Raw genomic sequence first — 27,945 nt, forward strand, 5'->3', positions numbered from 1 at the left:
CAAAAAAACCCCTAAATGGTCACGTATTTGTAGATAGAGACCTGCTACTTACCTAATTCATCTGAACATTTAATAAAACTGTCTGAAGGAGACTGGCAGTATTACTATTTAGTTATACTGCTAATTAACCTTCAATTATTTGTATAGCACAGAAGAAATAACACTGCTCACACATGGAGAAAGCAGGTCAATGACATGTGCACAAACATGGAAGTTAACATATAGTAAACGTTCTCCACCATCAATGAAACAAATGGAAGACACAACAGGATCATTTAAGTCATACTGTAAACCATAATATTCAAACTCAAGTACAAAGCTGAACTGCAACAGTTAAAAGACTGACAATACTGGGACTTCCCTAGCGGTCAAGTGGTTAAGAATCCACACGTCCAATCCAAGGGATACGGGATCCATCCCTGGGTGGGAAACTGAGATCCCACATACCACAGGGTTGCCAAAAAAACTAACAGACTGACAATACTAGCGTTAGCAGGAAAAAAAGCTTTCTTAACTACTGCTGGGAGGGTCCATGAACTCAAATCTCTGAGGATCTGTTCAAAGTTTTAAATGTGTAGACTATGACTAACTCTACTTCTTAGCTACAAAAGTTACAGAAATACGCAAATACACTTGTAAAGAAAATGTTCAGTATTTCAACTTTTTATTATGGCCAAAAAAACTAAAAAATTTCCACCAATAGTCTGAATAAACAAACCATGGTACTTTGAGACAATGAAAAACTACATAGGTATTGAAAGGAATAAGAAAGATGTACATGGCTAACAAGGAAAAACGTACGAAGACAATGGCTAACAAAAGAGACAAAAGCAGCTATGAATTATGTAAAATAACTATTTTTCAAATCAAACACATAAAATAATTTTGGTGAGGGTTAGAATTTGAGGAAGCTTTTTTCTGGGCTATTTCCAAATTTTTTAGTTTTGTGATCAGAACAATCACTGGAACACTCCCAGCTGTTCCATGAAACATCCATCTTTTTCCATCTTTACCTGCTGGAGAAGCCGGAGTATGGTGTTGTTCTGCAGTTGTGGAACATACTGTTGTAACTCTGGTTCCTTTTCAGGTTGCTCCCTAACCCAATTGAGAACCTATAAAATTCATTAAAAGAGTTATATTTTCTCTACAATAAATACTAAAACACTTGTGATACTTTTTCATTTTCTTCACAGACAAAATCACCACACTATGCAAAGAAATACAAAATGTAACAGGAAGCTATTGACTCTTGTATGAAGGTGACTGACAGCAATGGCTAAATTAAGTCATGCTGCTAATTTACCTCCAAAGGTTTATTTAGCACATCAGAAATATCTTTTCTCTTGACATAAAGAAAAAAAGACAATGAAATGTGCACCGAATTCGAACACATAGGATAACACTTCTCTGTTAACAAATACGGGACTAACTGGGAGGTTCTGACTGACAAGCACACACTGCCGGGTAGAAAACAGCTAGTGGGAAGCCGCAGCACACAGAGCTCAGCAGGGGCTCTGCGATGACCAGGGTGGAAGGGAAGTCCAAGACAGAGGAAGACATATGCATGCATATGGCCGATCTACTTCACTGTACATCAGAAAAACGAACACAATGTAAAGTGATTATATTCCAATAAAAAAGAAAATAATACAACATAAAACTGTAACAGGGATGGCTACATGATAATATAACCAAAGCTTACCTTTGTGACTCTCTCACAGAGTTTTAGTGGGTTAAATTCGACTTCCAGCCAATTGTAAAGGTCTTTTACTTCTGGGACAACATATTGTAGCACATTGAATCTGACCTACAGTGAGCAACACAAAAGGATTAACTGCTGAAGGTATTTTGTAACTGGGATTCTGAATTGATTATAAATTAAATAAAAATATCACACTGGAGATCTGAGAAATGACTGGTATTTATCTAGCCTCAACCACCTCTACCAAAGAGAAATCCTGGACCACTATGTTGAGTCTCTTGCCCCAAATTATGCAACTCTCTACAGTCAAACCCCACAGGAATTTACAAAGGAAATAAAAACTCATCAACACAATCAAAATATTTACCAAGACAATTCATGCAGCCAATACAAATAAGTTTATTATCAATAAAAAGTAAATACCAGTTTACAAATAGCTGTATCAGAGAAAAGTTATTACAGAAACACTGCTTGGAAAGCCACAAACTCAAAACAAAAAGAGAGAACTCAGGACAAAACAGGCCCTGATTCACATAATATACAGAAACAGTCAAAGAAATAACCACTATATTCAATACATGAATATATCTCACCAATGAGGAGAATTTCACATATTTATGTGAGATTTAAATTTCATATAAAATATACAAACAGGCAAAATTAATCTGTGGTGTCATAAACCAGGACTGTGGCTACTCTTGGAGGAAAATAGGAAAAAGTGGTGAATGGAAAAATCTTTTTGAGAATTTACACAATTATACTTAGGACATGTACTTTAAAAATGTATGTTACAATTTAGTCATATTTTAAGTTGATATGTGAATAGAGCTTCCTTGCACAATACAGATGTAGCTTGTCTAACCTGCCCTCAGGTCATGGGACATCAGTCACACACCTGCCATGAAATGATAGAGACTCATCAACACAAATGGCCACCTACTCTATGGCCATTAGCAAAAGAAATCTATAAACAACAAATCCTGGACAAGGTATGGACAAAGGGCACCCTCTTACACTGCTGATGGGAACGGAAACTGGGGCAGCCACTAACGAACACAGTATGGCGGTTCCTCAGAAAACTAAAATTAGAATTATCACATGATCCAGCAATCCTACTCCTGGGCACAGACCCAGAAAAAGTAATTCAAAAAAGATACATGCACCCCTACTATTGTGAATAGCAGCACTATTCTCAACAGCCAGCGCATGGAGACAACCTAAATGTTCATCAACAGATGAGCTAATAAAGCACACACACACACACACACAGTGGAAAAGCATGGAGTAACATCATTGCTGGAGCACAAACACAACTAGCCATGATCGTACCAAGTGAAGTCAGACAGAGAAAGAAGTGCCATACGATCACTTTCATGTGAAATCTAAACTATGAGACAGAAACAGACCCACAGACATAGAGAACAGACTTGTGCTTGCAGGGGGATGGACTGGGATGTTGGGGTTTAGTGACGCAAACTGTTACATACAGAATAAACAAGATTTCCTACTGAACAGCACAACTATATTCAGTATCCCAAGATAAGCCATAATGGAAGAGGATATAAAAAAGAATGTATATAAAATTAAATCACTTTGCTGTACAGCAAAAATGAACACATTATGAATCAACTGTACTTGTATTTTAAATAAATGAATATTCTGGATTTTCCATTGAGCACAACCTCCAATAAGGAATGTACTGAGACAGGCCATCCATCTACTGAAATAAACTTGCTTCCCAAGCTTAATAATCTCTTTATGAACTTGATTAACTTGAGTCTGTTCCTGAGACACTAGAATCATTCTCTAGGTGATTATGAATTTAGATACATAAACATAATACTCAGGTCTCGACCTTGTACATATAGTGAACTCAAGATTTAGACAATGCCTCCTGACATCTAGTTAAGCCATTCATCTGGCACCAACTAGAAGCCTTCTTATAGGAATTTATTTATGGGTCCAATGAGGACCCAAATGTGAATGTCCTGCCTACTGACCCTGACCTCACCAACAGATTCCTACATCAGTATCGTAACTGATCAACTTTAACATCAAGGTATGCTACATGAGCTCAAGAGATATGGATAATACTTCCATCAGGCACACTTTTCAGTATTAAAAAAATTTTTTTTCTAATACTTATTTGCTAGTTAAGACCTCTTCCTAAATACAATGCTCTTATTTAATTACGTTTAATCCTAATTCAGGAGACAGCAATGGCAACCCACTCCAGTACTCTTGCCTGGAAAATCCCATGGACAGAGGAGCCTGGTGGGCTGCAGTCCATGGGGTCGCTAAGAGTCAGACACGACTGAGTGACTTCACTTTCACGCACTGAAGAAAGAAATGGCAACCCACTCCAGTGTTCTTGCCTGGAGAATCTCAAGGACAGGGATGCCTGGTGGGCTGCCGTCTATGGGGCTGCACAGAGTCGAACACGACTGAAGCGACATAGCACCAGCAGCAATCCTAATTCAGTCCCATAAAAACATGCCAACACACAAAGCCAGTTTTTATAAATGGCAGCAGTATAAAACAGGAAGGCATTGAGAGAGAAATACTATTGCAGAGGTTAAGTTAGTTCTTTTGAAAAATTGACCACAAAAGGAACTTGCCTTGCTACTATAACAGAGAACTGTTACAAGATAAAAGTATTGCCATATACAATATGTATTAACTTTTATCCAAACTGATTGGCTCTGTCAGTGAAGAAATAAGGCCTATATTCCCTCTTTTTTCTCTTATCCTGAAGTAATTTGCTAGAGCTGTACCACAGTAACCACTAAGTCAAACTACCGTGAATCAAACACCTCTGGAGTACAAATTCCATTCAACTATCACTTGCCTGGCAGATAACAGACACTAACATGATAAATTCCTACTGAATTAAAGAGTCCAATGTAAAACACTGTGAGATACTAAACCTTGGGCTCTATATTCTGAAATCAATATCTGCAGTGGGTGAAACCTAGAAATCTGCATTTTTAAAAGTACTTCACACACAATTACAGTGTATAGCCCTAATTAAGAACCACTGCCTTAGTAACATTCAATGAAAGTTAAAGAAAACAAAGTTAGAAACACCTGAGTTGTCCAGAACTGGGCCTAATCTAATTCCATGCTTTCCTGGACTCATCGTATTTCTAATACCTATCAGCTTCAGTTTTTCCTACAGCCCCTGAAATAAGCCATGATCGTTCCTGCCCATCATACTTCCCTTATTAAGGGGCCCGTGCTAGTCCTCAAAGCTAGTCTGAGTCTTGTCTGCTGCATCCAATTTAACTCCAGCTCATTCAAGATAAAACATCTCACCTCAACACAGGGCTGACTTACACCAATGGTTCTCAATCTTGTCCAAGCATCAGAATCCCCTGGCAATGCATCAGAATTCATTTAATCATAAATTATAAAACCTGATCATAGAGCATTCTGTTCAAAGTTGTTAAAGAGTGCTAAAACTTATACCAACCATATCGTTAATAAGGCCAATTCGCGTTGGTGGGGCTTGCAGGCCTAGCAGGGTTGCAAGGCGACGCTGTTTCTCAACTATAATGCCGTCCATATCCAGAAGTCGAGCAATATCAGTACGCTCAGGGGTAATAGGAATGGAAAGAGTGGCCAAAAGAACTCTAGTAGACATTCTGGAGAACAAAGATACAATCTGTTAAATTTGCAAATGTTACTTGATAAGGAGAAAGACACTTCTCTTTAATTATCTAGTAAAATGTGCCAGTGATAGAATTTGTATACCACCACGATGAACTGGCCTCCTAAGCGTTTATCAAAGCATGGGATTAATTAAAAAAGAAATGGATTATCCTAAAATGAACACTTGGAGAAGCAGAACTTCGCCCACCCACTTACTACTGTCAGTGTTTTCTAGCTAGAATGACTGTGTTGAATGCCAGCACAGACACATCTGCGTACACCCCTACTTCCTTATAGAAACTATTAGGGAAGATTTTTAAAACTAAGAAAAAACTGACACTTAAGAAAAGAGGGAAAAGTTACAAGGATCACCAAAACGTATTATGGGAGTTGAGGGCAAAGGTTAAATGTTAGCTTCCTTAAAACACAAAACTCAGGTTGAATTTAGAGCACCATAGGACACTAAGGATTGCGGGCTCTGGAGCCCAAGAGTCCATTTCCAAGACTGGAACCTTAGGCAAGATACTTAATTTTCTAAGTCACAAGGTGTTGGGAGGATTAAGGAAAATAATGTACATATAGCCAAACAACCTAATGATTATGACAGTACTCTTACAGTATTTTCTAACAGAAGAGTATAGAAATAACTTAAAGAAAATCAAGTTTTTTCCCTTATTCCAATAGACAAGGATTACATACATAACTGATAGTGAATGACATAATGAACACTGCCCTCAATAGTTTTTTAAGGGACTTTCCTGGTGGCCTAGTGGTTAAGACTCTTGAGCTCCCAATGCAGGAGGCACACGTTCAATCCCTACTTGGGGAACTAAGATCCCACATGATGCTCTGTGTGGCAAAAGACACATATATATACATGGAAGTGCAACTTTTAGTTGCTCAGTCCTGTCCCAACTCTTTGCAGCCCCCATGGACTGCAGTCCACCAGGCTCTTCGGTCCAAGATTGTCCATGCAATTAGACTGGAGTGGGTTGCCATATACACTAGAAAAAACTTAGTTGGTTCCATGCACTGCTTACAAGCTAAGAAAAACAATCTGATGTACGTACTTCTGCTAGAGACTAAAATAACATGGTCTGCCAGTAAGAAACGGTATGTGAGTTGTCTAAACCCAACTAAAATATATAATAAAAACCAAATATGACTGAAAGTATATACGTAATGCTAAAAAAATAAAAGTCTTTAGATTGTTAGGTTATAGGCTATCTACATAAAAATACACATGCCAATTATTTACACAGTTAATGTTTTATAGCTGGGGGGAAAAAGTTACTTGATAAAAGTACTCATTTTGGGGGGAGAGGGTCGAATTAGTTCCTAAATTCTAAATACCTACACTCAGTTAAGGAAGCTAATACCTTAACACTGCCTTTTCTAACATTCCATTTTCTCAATTGGAGGATCGGTTACCAGATAAAAGATAGCTACCAAAGACCAAGAATACTGCCCAAGAATACCACTGAGAGTTTCTGGTAGTTAACAGTCGGAAGGCGTGCTACTGGTAAGCAGTGGGAAAACCAGGGATGCTGCCAAAGATCCTAAGCGCAGTCCCCCTGACAAAAAAATAACCACCCCCAAATGTCAGCAGCGCAGCTGAGAAGCCCTGATCTAGCATTATCACACCATTTACAAGACAGCTCTTCTATATCTCAATACTACCCAACAGTAAGATTCTTACCTTTGCATCTCTTCTTGTGTAAGATTCTTTCTCATTTCTCTAGATAAATGGTAAAGACGATGGAGCGTAGACGCATGAAAAAGAGCATTTCCAGATTTCCAAAATACAGTTGAGACTTTGTTATAGTAATTTGCCATCAACTGAGGCTTGGGCGGTTTTTTAGATAAGGAAAATAGCCCATGGATATCTTCCACAGCTTTGAATGCTTCCTAAAATTAGTGGTATAAATTACAGTCATTACATTCTAAAAAAACAAACAAAAAAAATCTATGAAACTTAAAATATATTACACTTAAGAATAAAAATAGCAAATAAAATACCTTCATGTGTGGTTCTTTTTATTCATAATTTAACTATCTGATATATTTCAGAAAACTAACACAATTTCTTAGACTGCTCAAGCCTTTAAAGAGTATCACACCACTTGGGGGAATATAATTTTAAAGAATCTGGAAGGACATAAAACACAATATAAAGGCTATTTCTGAATGTTAAGATAATGGATAAATATTTTCTTCCTTTCACTTATCCATTTTTTCCATACTAGGCATGTTTACTTGTCTTCTATTAAACTTTTTCCTTTAGTTCAGGTATCTTAAGGGTGTACCTGCAGAAAAGGAAAATATGGGAGAGCAGATCACATTTTCATTGGCTGAAAACTACCAATTTTTAGTTTCTGCCTCTGCAATTTCAATAAGAATCAAATATATAAAAATAACTCATGAGAAAATGTCTACAGAATCCTTAGAGTAAAAAAGTCCATGTTGACAACAAAATGCCCACTACCGAGATCTCTGATGTAGGATATTCACTGTGCAAGCTTATTAAGTCTACACAGCACTGAGAAATCTAGGGGGACAGTCTAGTGCTGCATTTCTCCAACTCTCTGCAGTAAAGGACAAGTCTGTAATTTCTAAACTGTTGCCATCAATACTTTTATAAAGTACAATAAATTATTATTAAAATAAGATGGAAAGACAAACCGATTTTTTTAAATCCAGGTAAACAAGAGACAAAGCTACCATGAAATTATTTACAAAATTTTGTAAATGTATACTCTCCATGCACTGAGCCACAATTTGAGCACTGAGGTCTGAAAAAGAGATCAGATGATTTGGCTTGGAAGTGACAGCAGGCATCAAGAACCAAAATAACTGAGACTTCTTGTCCCAAACTCTTCCTTCTCCATCAGACAACCTCAAATCTGTTACCGAGCTATTGAAATTAACCAAGAGATACCAAGACGCAGATACTCATTAAGAGAAAAAAAGGTAATATGGGTTATTATTACTACAAAGAAAAGCCAAAATAGTTCACAAAATACCTGCCACAATTCCATGCTGATAGCACTGTCCAACTGAACAAGCCTGGTTTCCAAATGCATAGACTGGCTCTCTGGATTATTAAGGTTGATTGCTGTACTTTGGTTATGGTGGCGCTGAATCTGAGACAAGTGCATTCTCAAGTTGTCACACAACTTACGGAATTCGGCCTTCCGGGTGTATTGGAGGCAGAACTTGAAAGCTATAAGCGTAATTGTAAAATATATTAGGTACTTTCCACCATAAACTTAGTATTTAAACAGGTTCTATTTCATGTATTAAGGTTAGTTATCTTAACAAGATTTACCAAACTCAGCATCAGTTTTGAGAAATGATCAGTTATAACTCACTTCATGTGCCCTGAGCACCTTTTAGACATAGTCATCAGTCCTGGTCTATGACTGAAATGGTTCTGAGAGCTAAGGAAGCTATTTAAGTTTAGGTCTAAGAGAGACTCACCTTTCAAACACTTATCACTTCAAACCCTAAAAGAGCAAAAAAAATTCTGGTCTGAAATATAATTAACTCTCTTACCTAATTTACTAGAAAACAAAGCTTCTGCACTAACAAACTGAGTAATACAAATTGGGGGTCTATGGTAACCTAATTTCAATTGTGCACAGATGTATAAATGAACTACTTGCTCTATCATTAAAACACATAATTCTCTACTATCATACATGCAATACTAAAATAACTTCTTTGAGTGTCCTTTGTCAATCCCTTAAAAGAGTATTTCTATTTCAATAGACCTGAAACAAAAGGATGCAGTTTAACTACAAGTTAATATTTATCTGAACTGTTATCAAAACAGTTGAGAGTTGACTTGTGTTAAATGCTAGCCATGTGGGCAAAATGAAACAGATTCTAATGCTCCTAGTAAGCTACTCTTAGTCACATAATCACTTACAACTCGAATAAACAAAAATAAATACCATATTAAAGAATGGTGACAAGCTTGTGCCTAAGGCTAAAAGTAAGAAAAAGCCAAGAGCCACTCATGTCATATATAGTTAAAAGGTTGCACTGACGGGAAGATAAGCTGAACAGTAAGGCAAAAAGACAAGATTAGGAAAACAAACAGTACAGTTCTTCAGATTAAAAGTGCCCGGACTGTTAACTACTGGATACTTTTTATGATGATCCTGAATCTTCAGTAAGGTTTAGTTCTATATTCAGTAACACTCTGGAACTCAGAAAGACCTTAGAAACCCAGTATATGGTTAAGCAGCTTGCTGAAGAGTATGCTATAGAGTCAAAAGTACTGATAGAATCAAGTTTGCCAGAAAGCAATAGAAAGTTTATCTTTTCAGTCACTTAGAAAATTCCAAAATGACTTTAAAGGGTGCTTCAGACATCAATGGAAAACACAGAATTACCTTGACTAATGAAACAAATTTCTTATTCAATATTTAAATGAATGCCAATCATCAAAGAAAGAATTAAAACTATGTAAAATAAGTAGTACAGAGAAAAGGAGGTTAACTTTAACAGTTAAATCTTTTGCAAAACCTATCCTTAAGTCAACTTTTCAAATCAGTTCTTGTTTTACCTTGTTGGGCAATATCATGGTAGAGACGCTCTACTCTAGAATTGTTTCGAAGAAGGTCCAAGCACTGTCTGTATGATTCCCACAGGAATTTAACCCATGGAGTTAAAAGTAATCTGTCAGTACGATCCTGAGTGTCTTCACCACTTACAGCACTTAGGAGAACACTGCAAAAATATTTAAAAATGTTGAAAACAATTTTAGACATGGTTTCCTACTTTGCCATATGATTATAAAACCAAAACCAACAATGATCATTATAAAACAGTTCAAATCCTACCTACAACTTTGAACATACTGTAAAGCTATCACTTAGTCCAAGTATTTGAATTCTCAATCTGTATTAAAGCCATTTAAATTAGTATACACCCTATCGGATGGTTTAATTTTTCACTTTTATGAACTCTGACTAGTACATGACTTGAAGTTACCGTACATTTAGAATCCCAAAGACAAGCATTCTTTCTAATAAACATTTACTTCAAATGGGGACAATGGAGACACATGTGAAGAAAAACAATGAGAAAGATATATTTAGCAATTCAGCCCACATACCTCTCAGGAGTTTGAATATTATCCAGATCTTCTATGTCTAAGACCATCTGCTGGGACTCTTCTTTAGCAGCTTCCGTTTTCTCCTCTGCCAATTTCAAATATGCCCTAACAACATCCTCTAGAGATTTGATGTTCACCTAGCCAATAAATAAATAAATAAAAGTCTCCCAACAAACCAAAAAATATTTTATCAAAAAATATTTTAAAAGCAAACTTTATGGTATAAAGCAGTAAATTTGAAAGGTAAATGCCTCCCAAAATGACTAAAAGCACTTACTAAAATATAAAAACCCAGCTGTTCATACCTGTTGACAAATGTTCTTATACTGATATAAGCCTTCTTTAGCCAAATGGCTCTTGCGAAGATCCACACAAAGTTCCAAGTATTTCAACATAATCGGTTCGTGTATCTTTTGCCATGTTCTATGTTTCTTACTTTTCATAACATCATAAAGAACGTCCAAAGCAGGTTGCTTTTTGCCAACTTCAAGAAATTCTGGAAAAGTAATTCAGAAGAAAATTAGTTATGAATGCCATATAAAAACCTAAATCTTGCTTTTTAACTTGGCTGTTTTTAATTTCCCAACCTATTACCATCTCTTTTGAGGTCACAATTTATTTTTGATTTCTAACACTATGCCAAGGTAAAAAAATGGAAAACTGATACTATCTCAAATATGACCTATAGGTAAAACTAGATTTCACTCAATTCCTCTGCACCAATTATGTCTAAGTTACTTTATGAAGTTCCAGAAATTCAAGTCATGAGGGTAACAATCTCCCCCTTGAAGAGGCAGAAAAAGCAAGTGTAACTTCAGTCACAATGATCTGGCTGATGCAATTTTTGCTAGTTTGTATTAAGATTTGAGGTAGAAAAAACAAATTAGATTGACTATGTTCCTTTTAGATCAACTGACTGTGTGGGTCTATTTGGGGACTGTCTTTTGATCATTTCTCTACTGACCTGCCTAGGCTTTTGCCAATATCTCACTGTCTTGATTACTGTAGCCTGACAGAAAATCTTGAAGTCAGGTAGTGTGAGTACTCCAACTTTGTTCTTCAGTACTAGCTGGCTATGTAACACCTTTTGCCTTTCCATACAAACTTCAGAACTGCTTGTCGATACCTACAAAATAGCTCACTGGGATCTCATTGAACCTACATAACAAGTTTGGAAGAACTGACAACAGCATTTAGTCTTCCAATCCATGAGCACGAAGTATCTCCCCACTTATTTATCCCAATCTAAACACAAGAAACAAACTGAGACAAATCCCAGCTAAGAGACAAAATACCTGACAACCAATACTCCTCAAACTGTCAAGGCCATCAACAAACCTAACAAACTGCCACAACCAAGAGAAGCCTAAGGAGACAACTAAACGTAATGTATCCTGGGTGGGATCCTGAAATACACAGGGGACATTACAGAACGCTGAGAAAATATGAACAATGTATGGACTTTCCTTAATAATAATGTATCAGCATTGATTCCCTAGTTGTAACAAACATACCACACAGATCTAAGCTATCTATTAACAGGAGAATCTGTGTGTGGTGTGACCCTCTGTACTATCTTTACAATAATTCTGTGAATCTCAAACTTCTAAAATTAGAAGTTTATTTTTTAATTGAGAAAAAAATATTTGAATGTAGCGCAAACCAATGTATACTCTTTAAAATTCACTGCCCAAATCTGATGGCATTCTGTATGTAGCAATATTTCAAAACCTGTTCCAACCTCAGATTTTGGGTATACTGCTTGTTTTGAAAATAAAAAGCAAAAGCTCCTCCATTACATTTCTGACCAAAGTTAAAATTTGTCCTATTTTTTTTTCTTTTTTTTTAAACTTTCTTAATACACTTAACAGACTACACGTAGTTCTTTTCTGGTTATGTTCAACTTAAAACTCAGTTAAGTGCCAAATTTCACACACACAAATTTCTCCACTGAAAATTTGACAAATAATTTGGCAGAACACTGGTTTACACTATAAAAAAGTTAAAACACATCTGTTTTTTAAAATCAATGTTCATTTTTCTTAAAAAAATCCTTGACAAATAATTATTTTAGGCATTAACCTAACAATGTATAACATTATCTAAGATATAACTATTCTAGGGCAAAAACAGACCAAAATGCCTCTTATCTGACGGATTTACTAGATCTATGGATTTAGTAACTGTTATTTCTTCTTTCAATCATATCTTTCAGGAATGCTGCCTCTGAATATTCCTTCCTCCAGGAAAACTATAAACAATATTTCTACTCTAGTATATTTTTAAAACCTTATACAGGAGAAATCACAAAACACACTGAAGTTAGTATCTTAACACAATATCCTACATCATCCCATATTATACCAACCATACTCCTCACAAGCAAATTAATATAAACCCCTCTTCAATACTTCAATAATCTCAATATCAAATCTGCCAATATGGGAGCAAGGCCATCTTCACTCGGGTCAATTTTATTACGCCCTCCCAATCAAAGATGTAACACTGAATACAACTAGATGCTTTGCTGTTTTCTGTTTCAAAGGAACGACCTACTCATCATCCTCCTGGAGCACGCACACATCGTTATTTTAAAATTCAACAATATTTTAGTATTTTTTTCAAAACTATTTAACAGAAACAGCTTCTATTAGCCAAAAATTGGGGAGTAAATGTTTTTACGTTTATCCTTTACATTAAGGATATCACAGCAGCCCACCAAAATGACTTATCCAATTCCCACTTTTACATTGAGGATTTAAATCCCAAACTACTGTATATAAGCACTGTCAATATGTTGCAAAATAGGCACCAAGAGTTAAATTTAAGAGCTGGCCCCAGTATGATGTGGTGACAAAATAACAAACTATCAAAAAATAATTCCCAATCTCTTATTTTTAAATGACTGTGGTAACAATGTCACTTAAAAAAATAGTAAGCCTTGTTTAGTGATAAAACTGAAAGTACTTTTCATTTCCTCAACAGCTAGTCAAGATTCCAAATTCAATACTTTCGAATTCCAAAACAATCATCTAATTAGGGGGAAAAAACAAGTTTTTGAGGCTATGCGATAGAAAACTACCACACACTAAAAGCTGTACTGCAATCTTTAAAGAAACGTTCATTTCCAGATTGATATCGTCTTAAAAATAAAATCTGGAATTACAAACTATTCCTAGAAAGGTAGACATTCTTAAAGACACAGTGAGTGATCTATGTATCTACCTATATAGTAAAGTTTAGGTCAGCCCTTCAATTTTACTAGTTTATTTGTGTAACAGACCAAGTAGATAAGCTATAATGTTACATAATTTGTGGGTTTAATAACAACTTTATTTTTAAGACAATGGTTGTAGACTGTAAGTTAAAAGGCCGTTATACAGTCAGAAGCAACTGAACTGGCACTATCATCAATATGAACTGGAAAAGGGGCTTTTTCTGAATGACTCTGGGGTATGCAAATTTCTTGCCGGTAACTGCTGGGACTCGGTCTCATTTTCCAGAATGCTTGTTTTCCAACTGCTTCCAAAACTATTGCTCTGATAAATCATTCTACACCTAAATTTATTCACATCTTATTAGGATACTCGAATGGATGAGATCTAAATGTGATTTGATTTGATATTACAAATGTTATGAGATTATTTCCATTAAAAATAAAATGTGCTCTGATTACCCTATTTATAAAATTTTGTCAACAGTGTCATATGCCATCCACATTCTGCTCATTGATACTAAGCCAGGATCTAAGATGAAAGGGACAGAAATTATACTACCTGAAAGGGAAGGCATCTCTACCATACCAGCACTCATCCAACAGCTTTTTAAAAGGCCTTTTACAAAAACTACACTAACAAATTCAAGTCCCCATCCCCATGTCTTTCTCATCTTGCCTACCTGAATTTCTGACATTTTCATACATTGCTCTTCATGAATCAAATCTATTTCAACTTAGAAATTGTGAGAAAAGATTAAAGATGTTAACATACAAGTTACTGAAATACTAAGTTCATATAGATTCAAAGGGGAGGAGTGAAGGATACAAGGCTTGAACACATCAATATGTAGTATTTAGGCCATGAAGATTACAGGGCTTCAGCCAATTAACATGGGAAAAAATGTGTTGGTAAAGCATTCAAAGGGCTATAAAACAGATCTACAGTAATAATTTCACCCAAGCCATTTGTATACCACAATATATAATTCTCTTAAGTTTCAAAACATTTGAGAAATAATGCTTTCCCTAAATTTGCTATTTTGTAGGGTTAAATTTCCATCTCAATCTTATTTTCTTTCCTATAAATTAATCAGCATGTGTAAACTTCCTGCCTGTTCAAACTATTAACATGGAGGATCAGAGTGAGTGATTAGATCAAAGTTGTAGTTTCCATTGTTTTTTAGAACAGTTACTCTATTCCACAGAATGTGGCATTATCCTATTCCGCAGACGGTTACTTATCCCCGAAATTGTTAACTTACAGTAAAAGTAACAAGCATACGACAAACAGCTCTCTGGCCCTGACAGATTATCAGTAGTACCAATTGTACGCACTGACTGAAACTGACCTTTTCCTAAGAGGATTTTCAAATGAACTAACAAAATAAGCTTCATAAGTATAAAAGGGTTAACAGACACGGTACATCGATCCACAACAGGGGTAAGACCCAAAACTCGTTTGGCTTGAGGAAGCGTGAAAATTAAAGAGCAATGGACACTCTTAACACTTATAAACCCTAAATAAGAATCTATTGAAAGACCAGAGAATACATTTGCACCCCCTGTAATGACAACGTAATAAATGCCTCTTGAACAAATCAGGACACACACGTTTTCCCAACTGTGCCGCCGACTCAGGCACACATATGGAAATAATCGCAAGCAGCAGCGCAATAGTTGGGGGGAGGGGGGGGAATCACGATGGATCTTGAAGTTCAGAGACCTTGGTGTTAGGCTTCTAGTTCAACAACTCACTCCCAGAGTGACCTTGGGCAAACCAGTCTCCCTAGGCCTCACTTTCCTATTATTTGAGAGAAACTTCAAGTCCCTCTTATAGTATTAACTCTGCCCCAACTTCCTTGTGACTCGGAGTAGGCTTCGCAGCTGCCAATAATCAATGCCAAAAGAAAAAAAAAAAAAATAGGGAACGAGTTAAAGGGGTCAGAGTCCCCGAAGCGGAGAAGAGGGGTCGGAAGGGGAAGTGGACCCTGAGCCAGCAAAGAGCTGCGCTGGATTCGGGGGCGCGGAGGCGTCCGCAGGAGAGCCCGGAGGTGGGCCTGCCAGGCCTCCCGGCCCGGCGGGAGGTGGAGCCGAGGTTCTCGCGTGCATTGTCCCCGGGAGGGAGCCATGTTTCCTCCTCCCCGGCACTCCCAGATGGCGGCCGGGGGCGCGGGGCCGAATCGCACAAGGCCCCGTGGTCTGGAGTGAGGGGGTGCCCAGCAGAGACGGGGAGAGAGAGGAGCTCTGGCCCGGGTCGGCCTGTCTCCGGAGCCACGACGCCGCCACCCTGCCTCCGAGACTCACCGGGAGGCGGCGGGAGGAAAGCGAGCCCCGCAGAGAGACGGTTCCCGGCTCCGTGCCTCCCACCCTCCCGGCTCTACCTCCCATGTCGGTTGGGGCGAGAAGGGACACCATACCCAACCCTAGGTAGGGTCGGCGGCGGGCAGGCCGCAGGGGCCTCCCGTGCAGCCACAGTCGGGCGGCCGCACACCGCGCACCAGGCCTGGGCCCCCTCGACCTCCGAGGCCTCGGGCCGCCCCAGTCCGGCGCGCTCCGATCCCCTCCTCACCGTTGGCGCGCTTGAGGGCATTTTCCGGCCTCTGGAAATAGGCCGGCATCTTGGCGGCAGGCTCAGTTCACCCGGCGTCAGCGAATCCTCGCGGTCCCGGGCCAGGAGAGGAGACGAAGGGGAACCAGCCCGAGGCTCCACGCGCCTCGCCAGCAGTCGCCCGCGCCCAGCCGGCCAGAGACGGAAAGGAAAGAGCCACGTGACCCGCCCTGCGCGGCGGCGCCGCCGCCGCCGCTTAGGCCCGGATGTAGGGGGCGGGCCTCCGGGCGCGCCCCGCCCCCCCGCGCGCAAGCGCGTTGGCGTCACGCGCGCCGGCTGACGTGGCGGCTGTGCTCGGCGGACGGGCGCTCGGGTTCCACCTCTGGATTCTGCGAGACGGACGTTGGGGAGGGGGTTCTCAGGCCCCTAGCTCCTCGAGTGAGAATAGGGGTGAAAAAGATGCAGTTTGGGTCAGAACTACTGTCTGGCGAGAAAGCGCAGTCTTCCTCTAATTAGATTTGTGCGGAGTCCTACAAAGTTAAAATCGGTCTCATTCGCCTTAGTTCGGTTCCGTTCAGTCAGCTGAGTCGTGTCCGACCGTTTGCGAGCCCATGGACTGCAGCACGCCAGGTCTCCCTGTCCATCACCAACTCCCCGGAGCTTGCTCAAACTCATCTCCATCGAGCCGGTGATGCCGTCCAACCATCTCGTCTGTCGTCCCCTTCTCCCGCCTTCAGTCTTTCCCAGCATCAGGGTCTTTTCCAATGAGTCAGTTCTTGGCATCAGATGGCCGAAGTAGTGGAGTTTCATTCGCTTAGGGAAGAGAATGATCTGACTTGAAAGTGAAAATTAGTCGCTCAGTCCTGTCCGACTCTCTGCGACCCCATGGACTGTAGCCCGTCAGGCTTCCCTCCCTGGAATTCTCCAGACAAGGATACTGGCTTGGCTGAGTTAAAATACCGAGTTTATTCGCTTAACACAAATGCATTGAGAACATATCATTAGGCCAAGGATTTTCACCTCTAGTAGAGACCTGTCACATGACGGACTAGCCTGGGGAGGAGAGGTGCAATAAGTAACAAAACAACCAAGCAGGTTTTTTTCACATCTAGATAAAATCCTAAAGTTGGTGACACAGAGAGTGCCTGGGCCCTCAGAAAAAGCTCGTTTTGAGCCAAGACCTGAAGGTTGGAGATATACTGGAGACAGCAGTCTAGCGTGGGGAGAAAAGACGTGCGGCAGACCAGACCCTCAGAATATTTGAAAATACATGGATCTGTCGTCGCCTTTATTTTGAGCATATACTGCACACAAACCTAAGAAAAGTGTTAATGAAAAAATTCTATAACAGGCCCTTTGCTACAGGTCTTCTATTTTTGATGAACAACTTTAATGTTCAAACATTATACCTAGAACTTGAATGCCATTTAAACAATCTAATTATTCAAAATGAGTTCTGGGACTTGCCTGGCAGTGGTCCAACAGTTAAGACTATGCACTTCCACTGCCGGGGCATGGGTTCCATCCCTGGTCAAGGAAACAGAAGATCCTGCATGCCCTGCAGCTTGACCAAAAAAATTAAAATCAGTTCAGAAGAAAAATTCAGAAAGCAGCAGTGGAATAAATTGTTGCAAATTTATTACACATTCTGTAATAATGAGTGGTAAAGAATCTGCCTACAATAGAGGAGACCACCTGTAATGCAGGAGATGTGGGTTTAATTCCTGGGTGGAGAAGACCACCTGGAGAAGGAAATAGCAAATCATTCCAATATTCTTGCCTGAGAAATCCCATGGACAGAGGAACCTGGCAGGCTGCAGGCCATGGGGTCACAAGAGTCGGACACAGAATTAGTGACTAAACTCACCACCACAATAATAGATGGGATGTGTAAATTAATGAGAGTACCACATTAACGAATGAGAAAACTACAGTATATACACACAAAAAGCATTTCCCCCTCATTCCTTCTGCCTCAGCAAAGAGGTTTTTCTGTTTATCACTAGAAAGAATATTTGGGAAATGCAGACATAGAAAATAAATCACAAATTCTAAAAAAAAAAAATTTACTTTAAAATTCATTTCAGAGAGTTCTTCTTCCAAATGATTAGATCACCTTGAGCTTACACCTCAAAAAATAAGAGCAGAGTTGAGCAGTAGGTATTAAAAAGCCATGGGAACTGTTTTATAGGACAAGATCAAGAGGCTTATTTGTGTATAAAATGCTTAAGTCAAAATAGCTAAATATAAGAGCAAATATAGCTTTTAAATGCTGTAGATAGAAAACTTTTTCAGTAGACCAGAGAGGTACATAACAGAATAAAATAAAAAGAAACCTGACCTAAGTATCAGAAAAGCTTTCCAACATTCTTAACTTTCCATTGTCATATCTCAAAGAAAATGGCAAAATCATTATTGATTATTGCTCATTATTTGGTAGACCTGAAACAAAAATACTAGAAAACTGGGAGGTAAAATGAAATCCAATGTTTCTACATCTTCATCCTTTTCTCTTTGAAGTTATTTTAAAAGTACAGTCAACCCTCTGCACCCACACCTGTGGAGTTCTGCATCCCCAGATTCAACTAGACGTGCATCAGAAATATTCAGAAGGGAATTCCCTGAAGGCCCAATGGGTAGGACTCTGCACTTTCACTGCTAAGAGTCCAGGTTAAATCGCTGGCTGGGGAACTAAGATCCCACAGCCAAAAAAAAAAAAAGCCTTAAAAGAGAGAGCAACAGATAGAAAGAAAGAAAATATTTGGGGAAAAAGTTCCAGAAATTTCAAAAAACCTAATTTGAATTTGTTACTGGCAACTATTTACATAGGTTTACACCGCATTATAGAGAAGACAATGACACCCCACTCCAGTACTCTTGCCTGGAAAAATCCCACGGATGCAGGAGCCTGGTAGGCTGCAGTCCATGGGGTTGCTAAGAGTTGGACACGACTGAGCAACTTCACTTTCACGTTTCACTTCATGCATTGGAGAAGGAAATGGCAACCCACTCCAGTGTTCTTGCCTGGAGAATCCCAGAGATGGGGGAGCCTGGTGGGCTGCTGTCTATGGGGTTGCACAGAGTCAGACACGACTGAAGCAACTTAGCAGCAGCAACACCACATTAGGGCTTTTTCCCAGGTGGTAAAGAACCTGCCTGCCAATGCAGGTAGACATAGGAGACATGGGTTCAATCCCTGGGTTGGGAAGGTCCCCTGGAGGAGGGCATGGCAATCCACTCCAGTTTTCTTGCCTGGAGAATCCCATGGACAGAGGAGCCTGATGGGCTGCAGTCCACAGAGTTGCAAAGAGTCAGACACGACTGAAGCAACTTAGCACTCACACTGCATTGAGAGTTATACGTAATCTAGAGATTATTTAAATTATATAGGAGGATGTGATAGGGTTGCCTGCAAATACTATGCCATAAGACTTGAGTATTGCACATTTTAATATGTGGTGGGAACTGGAACCAATCCCCTGTAGATACCAAGGGAAGACTGCATTTGAAGCATTTGGTAATATATCAGCACCAAATGGGGCTCCCCTGGTGGCTCAGTGGTAAAGAATCTGCCTGCAATGCTGGAGAACCCGGTTCAATCCCTGGGTCTAGAAGATTCCCTGAAGGCGGGCACGGCAACCCACTCCAGTACTCTTGCCTGGAGAATCCCATGGCCAGAGGGGCCTGGTGGACTGCAGTCCATAGGGTCACACAGAGTCTTATATGACAAGCAACTAAGTAGCAGCAGCACCAATACCAAAGGACCATTTAGGTGCATGAAAAGTATTTAGAGTCTGTTACCATATTTTTGAATGAGTAAAGGTATAATGTCAATTTCCAGGATAAATTTACCTGTTAAACTCAACTAACAGGTATTCAGTACCAGCTAACTGCCATAATGTAAGATGCTGGGGATAAAAATAAGCATGATGCCTCCTTTCACAGAGATGATGATTCACTGGTGGAAATAGACTAGTACACAAAGAGGGACAAGATGGGATCTATTCTGGGCCTGGATAAAAGCATAATTACTTGCTGTTGATTAATGCTCACTTAGTGGAAAACAGGCAACCTGAATAATGCTAAAAGCCACTCAGGAAGTGGCAAAAGGATGTAATCAGGCTGATGAAGGTTTTTTTCCCCCTAATCAAGCTACGCTTATACTGTATATGACTGGATACTTTCTCTAATACAGTGTTTTGTAGGATTTTTCTGACTTGAGTGGAATAAATAAGGTTCTTAAAAAAAAAAAAGACTACGGTTGTTAAGGGTACAACTGAAGTACTACATTATACATATTTGCAACATAATACTCCACAGCTTTAAAACAAGTATCCTGTTTCACAGTTTACACTTTCACATTCATTGTTTACAGGAATGCTATAATGAAGGTATTTGTACTGATGAACATAATGAATTTTAGAGTTTCTCCGTCAAACCACTGGCACGGGGAGGTGGATCCGTGACCAGCTAGTTTTAACCCACTAACTCCTTCCATCCCAGAGCATGCTTTCTCTATCTCTTCCTCTCTCTTTCTCTTCCCTTAAATTCTCACTTCTGATGCTCACATCATCAGTCTAGGCCATGTTTGATTCCTCCATGCTGTGGCCCTTTCTCTTCAGTCATCTACCAATCCCAGGTCATACCCCCTCATTCCTTGGCTGTTAGTTCTGGTTCCCTGTCACTCTCTCCAACACCACCATTATAATGATTGGTGGGCTCTGTACCCAAGTAATTGATCCTGGCAGATATCCTGGCCACCTGGCCTTCACCATTATGTCCTCTACTTGACCTCAGCCACTCACACAGCCATTGATACCCTACAGTCTGGACCAAGAGTCAGCACTCTTTCTATAAAGGGCCAAGTGGTAATTATTTTAGGTTTTGTGGGCCATGAAATACCTTCAATTCTTGGAGCAACTGTTCTTGCTAAAAGGATAATATTCTTTTTTTTTTAATGTGAAAAACCATTCTTATCTCAAGGTTACATAAAAACAGGCTACAGGCCCAGATTTAACCTGCAAGGCCATAGTATGCTGACCTCTATCCAAATCTTGTCATACTAACTATCTCAGTTCCCAAATCTGGATTTCAAGCATCTTACTTTCTGACAACCCCCTTCTGTGGTTAATTCTATCAGATCCCAACTGGAACAACCCTGCTGCTTGACTGGGATTTATTTGCAGTCCACTCATCCAGTGTACCTCTTTTCTCTGCTCTCATCCCCGATGTTCTCTGTTTCCTCCAGACGCAACTTTTTCCTTCTTTTTTATGTATTTATTTTGGCTGCACCTGGTCTCAGCTACAGCTACAGCACGTTGAGTCCGCAATCTTCAGTGCAGCATGCAGGATCCGTAGTTGCAGCATGTGGGATCCAGTGCCCTGACCAGGGATCAAACCCAGGCCCCCTGCATTGAGCATGGAGTTTTAGCCCCTGGACCACCATGGAAGTCCCTCCAGGCCCAACATGGACTCCATCATTTAGTTATTGTCTGCTCAGTTCTCTATTTTACCCCAAACCCTGGCCAATCCAACCCTCCACCTACTCCTGCCTGCAGCCTCATATGACTGGAGACGAAAGCACAGCCACATCGAGAAGTCTCACTTCAAATTCACAACCACAAGCTTCAACAAGCGCCATGCTGCTGCTCACCCATCCTACTGCACTTCTCTCGGCCTTGCTCTCACTCTCCTAGGTGACCAGTTCGTACGTTTCCCTCTCTCTAACCTCCAGGCCTCCTTTCTCTACTTTCCACTGATGGCTGAGAGAAAACAGAGGAGAAATTAGAGAAGTCTGGCACTGTGCCATCTGCTGCCCACTTTCATCTATGCTCAGACTCTCTGCCTTCCCTCCTATTACCATTCACTGATGCTCCTATCTAGGGTCAGCCCTTACCTACCAATGTGTTGGATTCCATCTCCTCTCATACACAGAGATGATCGCTGTATCTTCCCTGAAACACTTTCTCCACTTGACTTCCAGGATCCTCCTTTCCTGATTTTCTTCTCACCTCTCCGTCTGTTCCTCGTCCCTCTGACTTGTAAGGTTGAAAAGTTCCGGAGGTCAGTTCCTGGACCTTGTTCCTCCTCTAACTGCCCTCATCTTTTGGTTCTAGCTCATGGTTCTAGATGCTTTTGCTGTAAGCATCTTTGCCGCAAGCATTTTTGCCCCAAATATTTTTACCTCATAACTGATTGGCCAGAGGCAATTTTGCTGTAAAAGATAAAACAATGGGAGGGAAAAAGCTAAAAGAACAAAAAGTAAAGGAGAGACATCACCTGGTAGCTCAATAAAGACATCCATAATGTCACTGACTAGAAGAAATGCTAATACTTTTCAACTTATTGAAACCAAACTGTCAAACCCAAAACTGTCAACCGGTTAGTATATCCTTCATGGCAAAATTGTCTTATGGCCAATTTGCAGCGAAAATGCTTGCAGCAAAGACGCTGACAGCAAAGACATCCAAAATACTAGCTCATAGTTTTACAAATCACATCTGTGCTGTCAAGTTACAAAACTGTATCACCAGCACTTGACCTCTTTTCCTGAAAGCCCAGCTCACACGCAGATGTCTATTTGACACATCCATTAAATGTCTGACACGCAACGTACACCCAGCCTGCCCCAAACCAGATGCCAAATCTCTCTGGCTCCATCCTGCTCTTCTTCTCACCATCCCCCAGAGAATAATTACAACCCTGTTTTTCTGGCTGCCTAAGCCACAAAAATATTAAAGACATCCTTGACTCCGCTTTTCTCTGTCATATCCCCATGTCCAATCAGCCCATCAACAAATCCCACATACACCACTTCCACGGCTATCCAATGATGGTCTGAGTCACCATTACTTCTCAGCTAGAGTGTACAATAACCAGCTAGATTGTCTTTCTCTTTTCACCTGTTTTTCTGCACATAGCAAGGAGGGGGATCCTTTTCAAAACAAAAGTAAGGTGATCGTGTCAGTCCCCTAATCAAGACCCTCTTGTGGCCCCCAGATCACTCTGTGAAAGTCAGTCTTTATAATGACCTGCAAGACCCAACACAGCCCTTTCTCTTCCCTCGTCCCCCTCACATTATGCCAATGTCACCTTTTCAGCAATGTCTTATCTCACCTCTTTAAAGTAATAATAGCCTCCCTTCTTTCTATACTTCTTACCACCCTCCTAGCCTTTCATTTCCTCCATAATATTTATTTATTACCATTTGACCCCTGATATATTTTGTGAGTTTATTTCTTTACTCTCTGCCCCTCTAAAAGGTAAGTTTTTTGTTTATTTGCTTGTTTGACTGTGCCATGTGGCCTGTGGGACTTTTAGTTCCCTGATAAGGGATCAATTCCAGGCCTTCAGCAGTGAGAACAAGGAGTCTTAACCACTGGACCATCAGGGAATTTCCTAGAATATAAGCTTGATGAGGGGAGGGATTTATGTCTGTTTTGTCCAACTGCTGTCTCTGTAGCACCGGTAGCAGTACCTCACGTAGAGTAAACACTCAGTAAGTCAAAGTCATTTGCATAAATGACAGTTGGTCAAAGCAAGCCTTCTATATTATAATTGCCCATCTGCACATTTCTCCTGTGTCACCCTGGAAGTCCCTTGAAGGTAGTGACTGGGACCGTTCATCTTTGTATCTGGATGGTGCCTGGCTCATGGTCACCAGAAAGTGACCAGAAAGTGTTTGGTGTGTATTTCAGAGCACATCAGTGGCACCGATGCTTTATGAAAATAAACTAGGTCCAAAACCTCACAGCCTGGTGTTTCTCACCTTGAAAATGTCCAGCTGGGGTTGGGAAGCCTTTAAACAGTGGTGTGCCCAGGGCACACGTGGAGTGCACTGTGCTTATATGCCAGGCAGTTCTCACCTCACTGAAAGTTTGGGTTCTGCAAATTTAAAGCAGGAACTTGAAATGCAGACTCAGTCGAGTATATTTTTTAGCAGAAACATGTCCTGGTGATATATTATTACTGATTGGGAAACATGCATCTTACACTCAGGAGTCTTCAATTAACATTCCGCTTGCCTTGGGGCTTCCCTGGTGGCTCAGTGGTAAAGAACTCGCCTGCCAGTCAACGCAGGAGACACGAGTTTGATCCCTGGTCCAGGAAGATCTCACAGGCTGAGGAGCAACTAAGTCCGTGCTCCACAACTGTTGAGCCTGTGCACCAGAGCCTGTGTGCCCTAGAGCCCGTGCTCCACAGCAAGAGAAGCCACCACAATGAGAAGCCCACACTCAGAAACAAAGATTAGCCCCCACTTTCTGTGACTAGAGAAAGGCCCTTAGAGCAGCAAAGACCCAGCACAGCCAAAGTAAAACAATTAATTAATTTAACAAGAATTTTTTGAAAAGATACTGCTTGCCTGTAGAAGAAAGCTGAAGGGAGAAACAGGGGCTTGTTTATGGGACAAGGAATACATGCTCACACAGGCCAAGGTTGGCATGCCATGGAACCCAGCTACTGCTGGGGAACTTGGGAGATTATGCTCAAAGCTGCACAAACCAACCACAGCCAAGGAAGCAGAATGAGTAAGACACTGTGCATAGTGGTTTTGGGTGTGGTTTAAAACAAGGCTTCTCTGTGAAGCGTGTTAAACATGATTAGAAGGAACCCTGGAATGTGTAGACTTTCATCTTGGGTTTGTGGATGTTAGATTATCTTCACATGGACCTTTTCATTATATTATCTTCTCACGGAGCAGCTAAAACAGTCCCTCCACAGAGAGCCCTTTCCTAAAGACCAGCCCATTTTAATTCTCCGCAGAGCATTCAGCGCTAACGGAGTTTTTTTTGTTTGTTTGTTTCCTTGGTTACTATCTGTCTTACTATGCTACATAGTAAGCTTTAAGAGGTCAAGTTTGTCTTGTTCACCATTGTATCTCCAACTCCTAGAACTATGCCTGGCACAGGGCAGGCATTCCATAACTATGAGATGTGTAAATAAATGAAGGAATGGAGTCTGTGGTAGACAGACTTGTAAGATGTGGTTTACAGCCTGTTTAATACCTAAGACTGGAAATGTGATGGGGTATTACTGCTGTGCTTCCCTAGTGACTCAGATGGTGAAGACTCTGCCTGCAATACAAGAGACCCAGGTTTGATCCCTGGGTTGGAGAGATCCCCTGGAGAAGGGAATGGCTACCCACTCCAGTATTCTTGCCGGGAAAATCCTATGGACGAAGGAGCCAGGTGGGCTACAGTCCATGGGTTCGTAAAGAGTCAGACTGAACGACTAACATTTTCACTTTTTTCTTTAGGTTATATTATGTGTCATAACTGACTTTAAGAAGGGGAGGCTGGGGCTTCCCTGGTGGCCCAGTGGATAGGACTCCGTGCTTCCACTGCAGAGGGCCCAGACTTGATCCCTAGTTGGGGAAATATCCTGCCTGCTACATGGTGTGGTCAAAGAAAAAGGGGTGGGTGGGTGGGGAAGGCGGGTTCATTATTTGGGTGGGCCTAACCAATCACATGAGCCCTTTAAATCTGGGTCCCAAGTCAGAGGCAGAGGAGGGAAGAGATTCAAAGCATGAGAGTATCTGGACGGAGCTACATGAAGAACGACTGTGGCAGGGAGTGGAGGGCGGTCTAGAAGCTGAAAGCATCTCCCAGGCAAAAGTCACCCTGTGAACAGAGGCCTTAGTCTGCGAGGAACTGAATTCTGTCAACAACTTGGATGAGCTTGGAAGCCGATTCTTCCCCGAAGCCTCCAGAAAGGAAGGTAGCCTGGCCATCAAGTCCCTGAACGGAGAGCTGTCACACAAATCTACAGAACCGGGAGCTAAGCAGTGGGTGTTGCTTTAAGCCGCTGTTTGTGGTTACCTGTGACACAGCAAGAGAAAATGAATCCAGAGACCTTAACGGTTTTCTCCACAGTAACTCACAGAGGAAAAAAGACTAAAACACTCTGGAGTCTGCTTTGCAGGAGGTGAAAACCGAGGTACCAGCTCCATGGAGGAAAAGGGCAAGACTGTAATTAAGGTGTACCTACAAATTCAGACAGAGCCAAGGCCTCGTGAGAGCTGAGACTCTCTGAGACTGTGAACATGTTTCTGTACTCCACATTGGTGTTTTTAGAAGTAGAGGTATGTTTCATTTTCTAGGGAGCCAGGATTATAAATACATCTCAGTTCTTCCTATGAGTACACCAGATTTGGAGTCAATTGTGACTTAAAACCCCCACTTTGCCTTTTAACTTGACATTGAGCAGGTACTCTCTCTGAGTCTCAGATTTATCAGCTCTGAAATACGCATGATGAGGTTGTTGTGAGGTTGAGTAAGATACTACATGTATGGTTCTCAGTACCACCCCCGACACAAGCTGTCTAGAAACCATTTCCACATATATGCATACAAGATGGGTAAAATTATCAGTGCTTGAAATAGTCACAGCCTCTTTCTGCCCCCTCGACTGCTAAACTATTCTGATGTTGACTAATGAGCATTCCCTGCTTCCCTTCCCCCTGTTTTCTAGATATTTTATTTTATTTATACTTTATTTTCTAGATACTGTATTAGATAGGCGGAGTAACCAATCGATCAATTGGGAGGACAACTGGAGGAATAGGGTAGGAGATTCAAGGAAAGGGATGAGATAAGAGACAGAGGGCGTGGGAAAGGGGGTGGGAAAACAGGATAATGGGAGTGAAAAGGAAAGAAGAGAAAAATGAAAATAATGGGAAAAGTTATTTGTAAGGAATAGTAGAAAGAGATAGGAGAACCCGTGCCAGATGAATGAGAGATAGTTTCCCAAAATACAAGTCATTACCAACACAAATAGATGATTGAATAAATAAATAGATGCAAGTGAATAGAGAGGTTTCCTAAGGAGAATTCTACATAATTTATATACATATTTTTACCCTCAAGAGAGTGGAGCATAACCCTCCACTCTTGAGGTGTGGGTGGTGCATAGTGACTTCTATCCAGGGAGAACAGTACAGATAAGGGGGAGGAGGGTGGCTTTACAACAAACACAGCCTCAGCCAGGTGAGCAAGGTTTCTTGTGATGAGACGGGCACTTGACCTCTGTGGTCCTCCTAAATGCAAAACCCAGCCTTATCATGAGAAAAACATCAGACAACCCCTAACCAAAGGGCAGTTTCCTCCTCAAAACTGTTAAGGTGATCAAAAACAAGGAAAGTAGAGCCAAGAGAACCCTAAGGACATATGTTGACTAAATAGGTTTTCCTTACTAGAAACCTGAAACAAAAAGAATTAGGTAAAAATTATGGAAATCTGGATTAAATATGGACTTCAGTTACTAACATATCAACATTGGTTCCTTTTTAGTTCATTTTTTAGGTATGACAAATCTACTATTGTTATATAAGATGTTAATAATAGGAGAAATCAGGTGAGGAATATACAGTCATCTGAGGCTTCCCCGGTGGCTCGGCGGTAAAGAAGCCACCTGTAATGCCGGAGACCTGGATTCAATCTCTGGGTCGAGAAGATCCCCTGGAGGAGGGCAAGGCAACCCACTCCAGCACTCTTGCTTGGAGAATCCCATGGACAGAGGAGCCTGGTGGGCTACAGTCCATGAGGCCCCAAAGAGTCGGGCAAGACTGAGCATGCACACTGCCATGCACGCATATATTAATATCAGTATTATTAGTGCAACTTTTCTGGAAATCGATAACTGTTCTAAAACAAAACATTTATCTCAGGTTTCAGCACCAAAAACATTTTTAAATTAAAAATTAT

The 27,945-nt window shown here is 40.6% G+C and overlaps 1 protein-coding gene and 2 non-coding genes across 4 annotated transcripts in view; all 3 read right to left on the reverse strand.

Annotated features, from left to right (window-relative positions):
- Nucleotides 1-16,420, reverse strand: part of EIF3A (eukaryotic translation initiation factor 3 subunit A) — a 31,968-nt gene extending 15,548 nt beyond the window's left edge. For both annotated transcript variants that reach the window (XM_052660626.1, XM_052660625.1), the window contains exons 1-9: nucleotides 16,265-16,420; nucleotides 10,784-10,974; nucleotides 10,479-10,615; nucleotides 9,927-10,090; nucleotides 8,377-8,576; nucleotides 7,053-7,261; nucleotides 5,175-5,346; nucleotides 1,703-1,807; nucleotides 1,014-1,112 (exon numbers count right to left, since the gene is read on the reverse strand). In XM_052660626.1, coding sequence (XP_052516586.1) covers nucleotides 1,014-1,112; nucleotides 1,703-1,807; nucleotides 5,175-5,346; nucleotides 7,053-7,261; nucleotides 8,377-8,576; nucleotides 9,927-10,090; nucleotides 10,479-10,615; nucleotides 10,784-10,974; nucleotides 16,265-16,313 — 1,326 coding nt within the window. In that variant the 5' untranslated portion in view covers nucleotides 16,314-16,420. The remainder of the gene's footprint in view (nucleotides 1-1,013; nucleotides 1,113-1,702; nucleotides 1,808-5,174; nucleotides 5,347-7,052; nucleotides 7,262-8,376; nucleotides 8,577-9,926; nucleotides 10,091-10,478; nucleotides 10,616-10,783; nucleotides 10,975-16,264) is intronic.
- On the reverse strand, nucleotides 77-203 carry LOC128068111 (small nucleolar RNA SNORA19). The gene has a single exon (XR_008201459.1). It is a non-coding gene; the product is annotated as a small nucleolar RNA SNORA19 (small nucleolar RNA).
- LOC128068112 (small nucleolar RNA SNORA19) lies at nucleotides 1,248-1,378 on the reverse strand. The gene has a single exon (XR_008201460.1). It is a non-coding gene; the product is annotated as a small nucleolar RNA SNORA19 (small nucleolar RNA).
- Nucleotides 16,421-27,945: the final 11,525 nt, after the last annotated feature.

The sequence above is a fragment of the Budorcas taxicolor genome, chromosome 23 (genome assembly GCF_023091745.1).
Source record: "Budorcas taxicolor isolate Tak-1 chromosome 23, Takin1.1, whole genome shotgun sequence".
NCBI classification, from domain to species: domain Eukaryota; kingdom Metazoa; phylum Chordata; class Mammalia; order Artiodactyla; family Bovidae; genus Budorcas; species Budorcas taxicolor.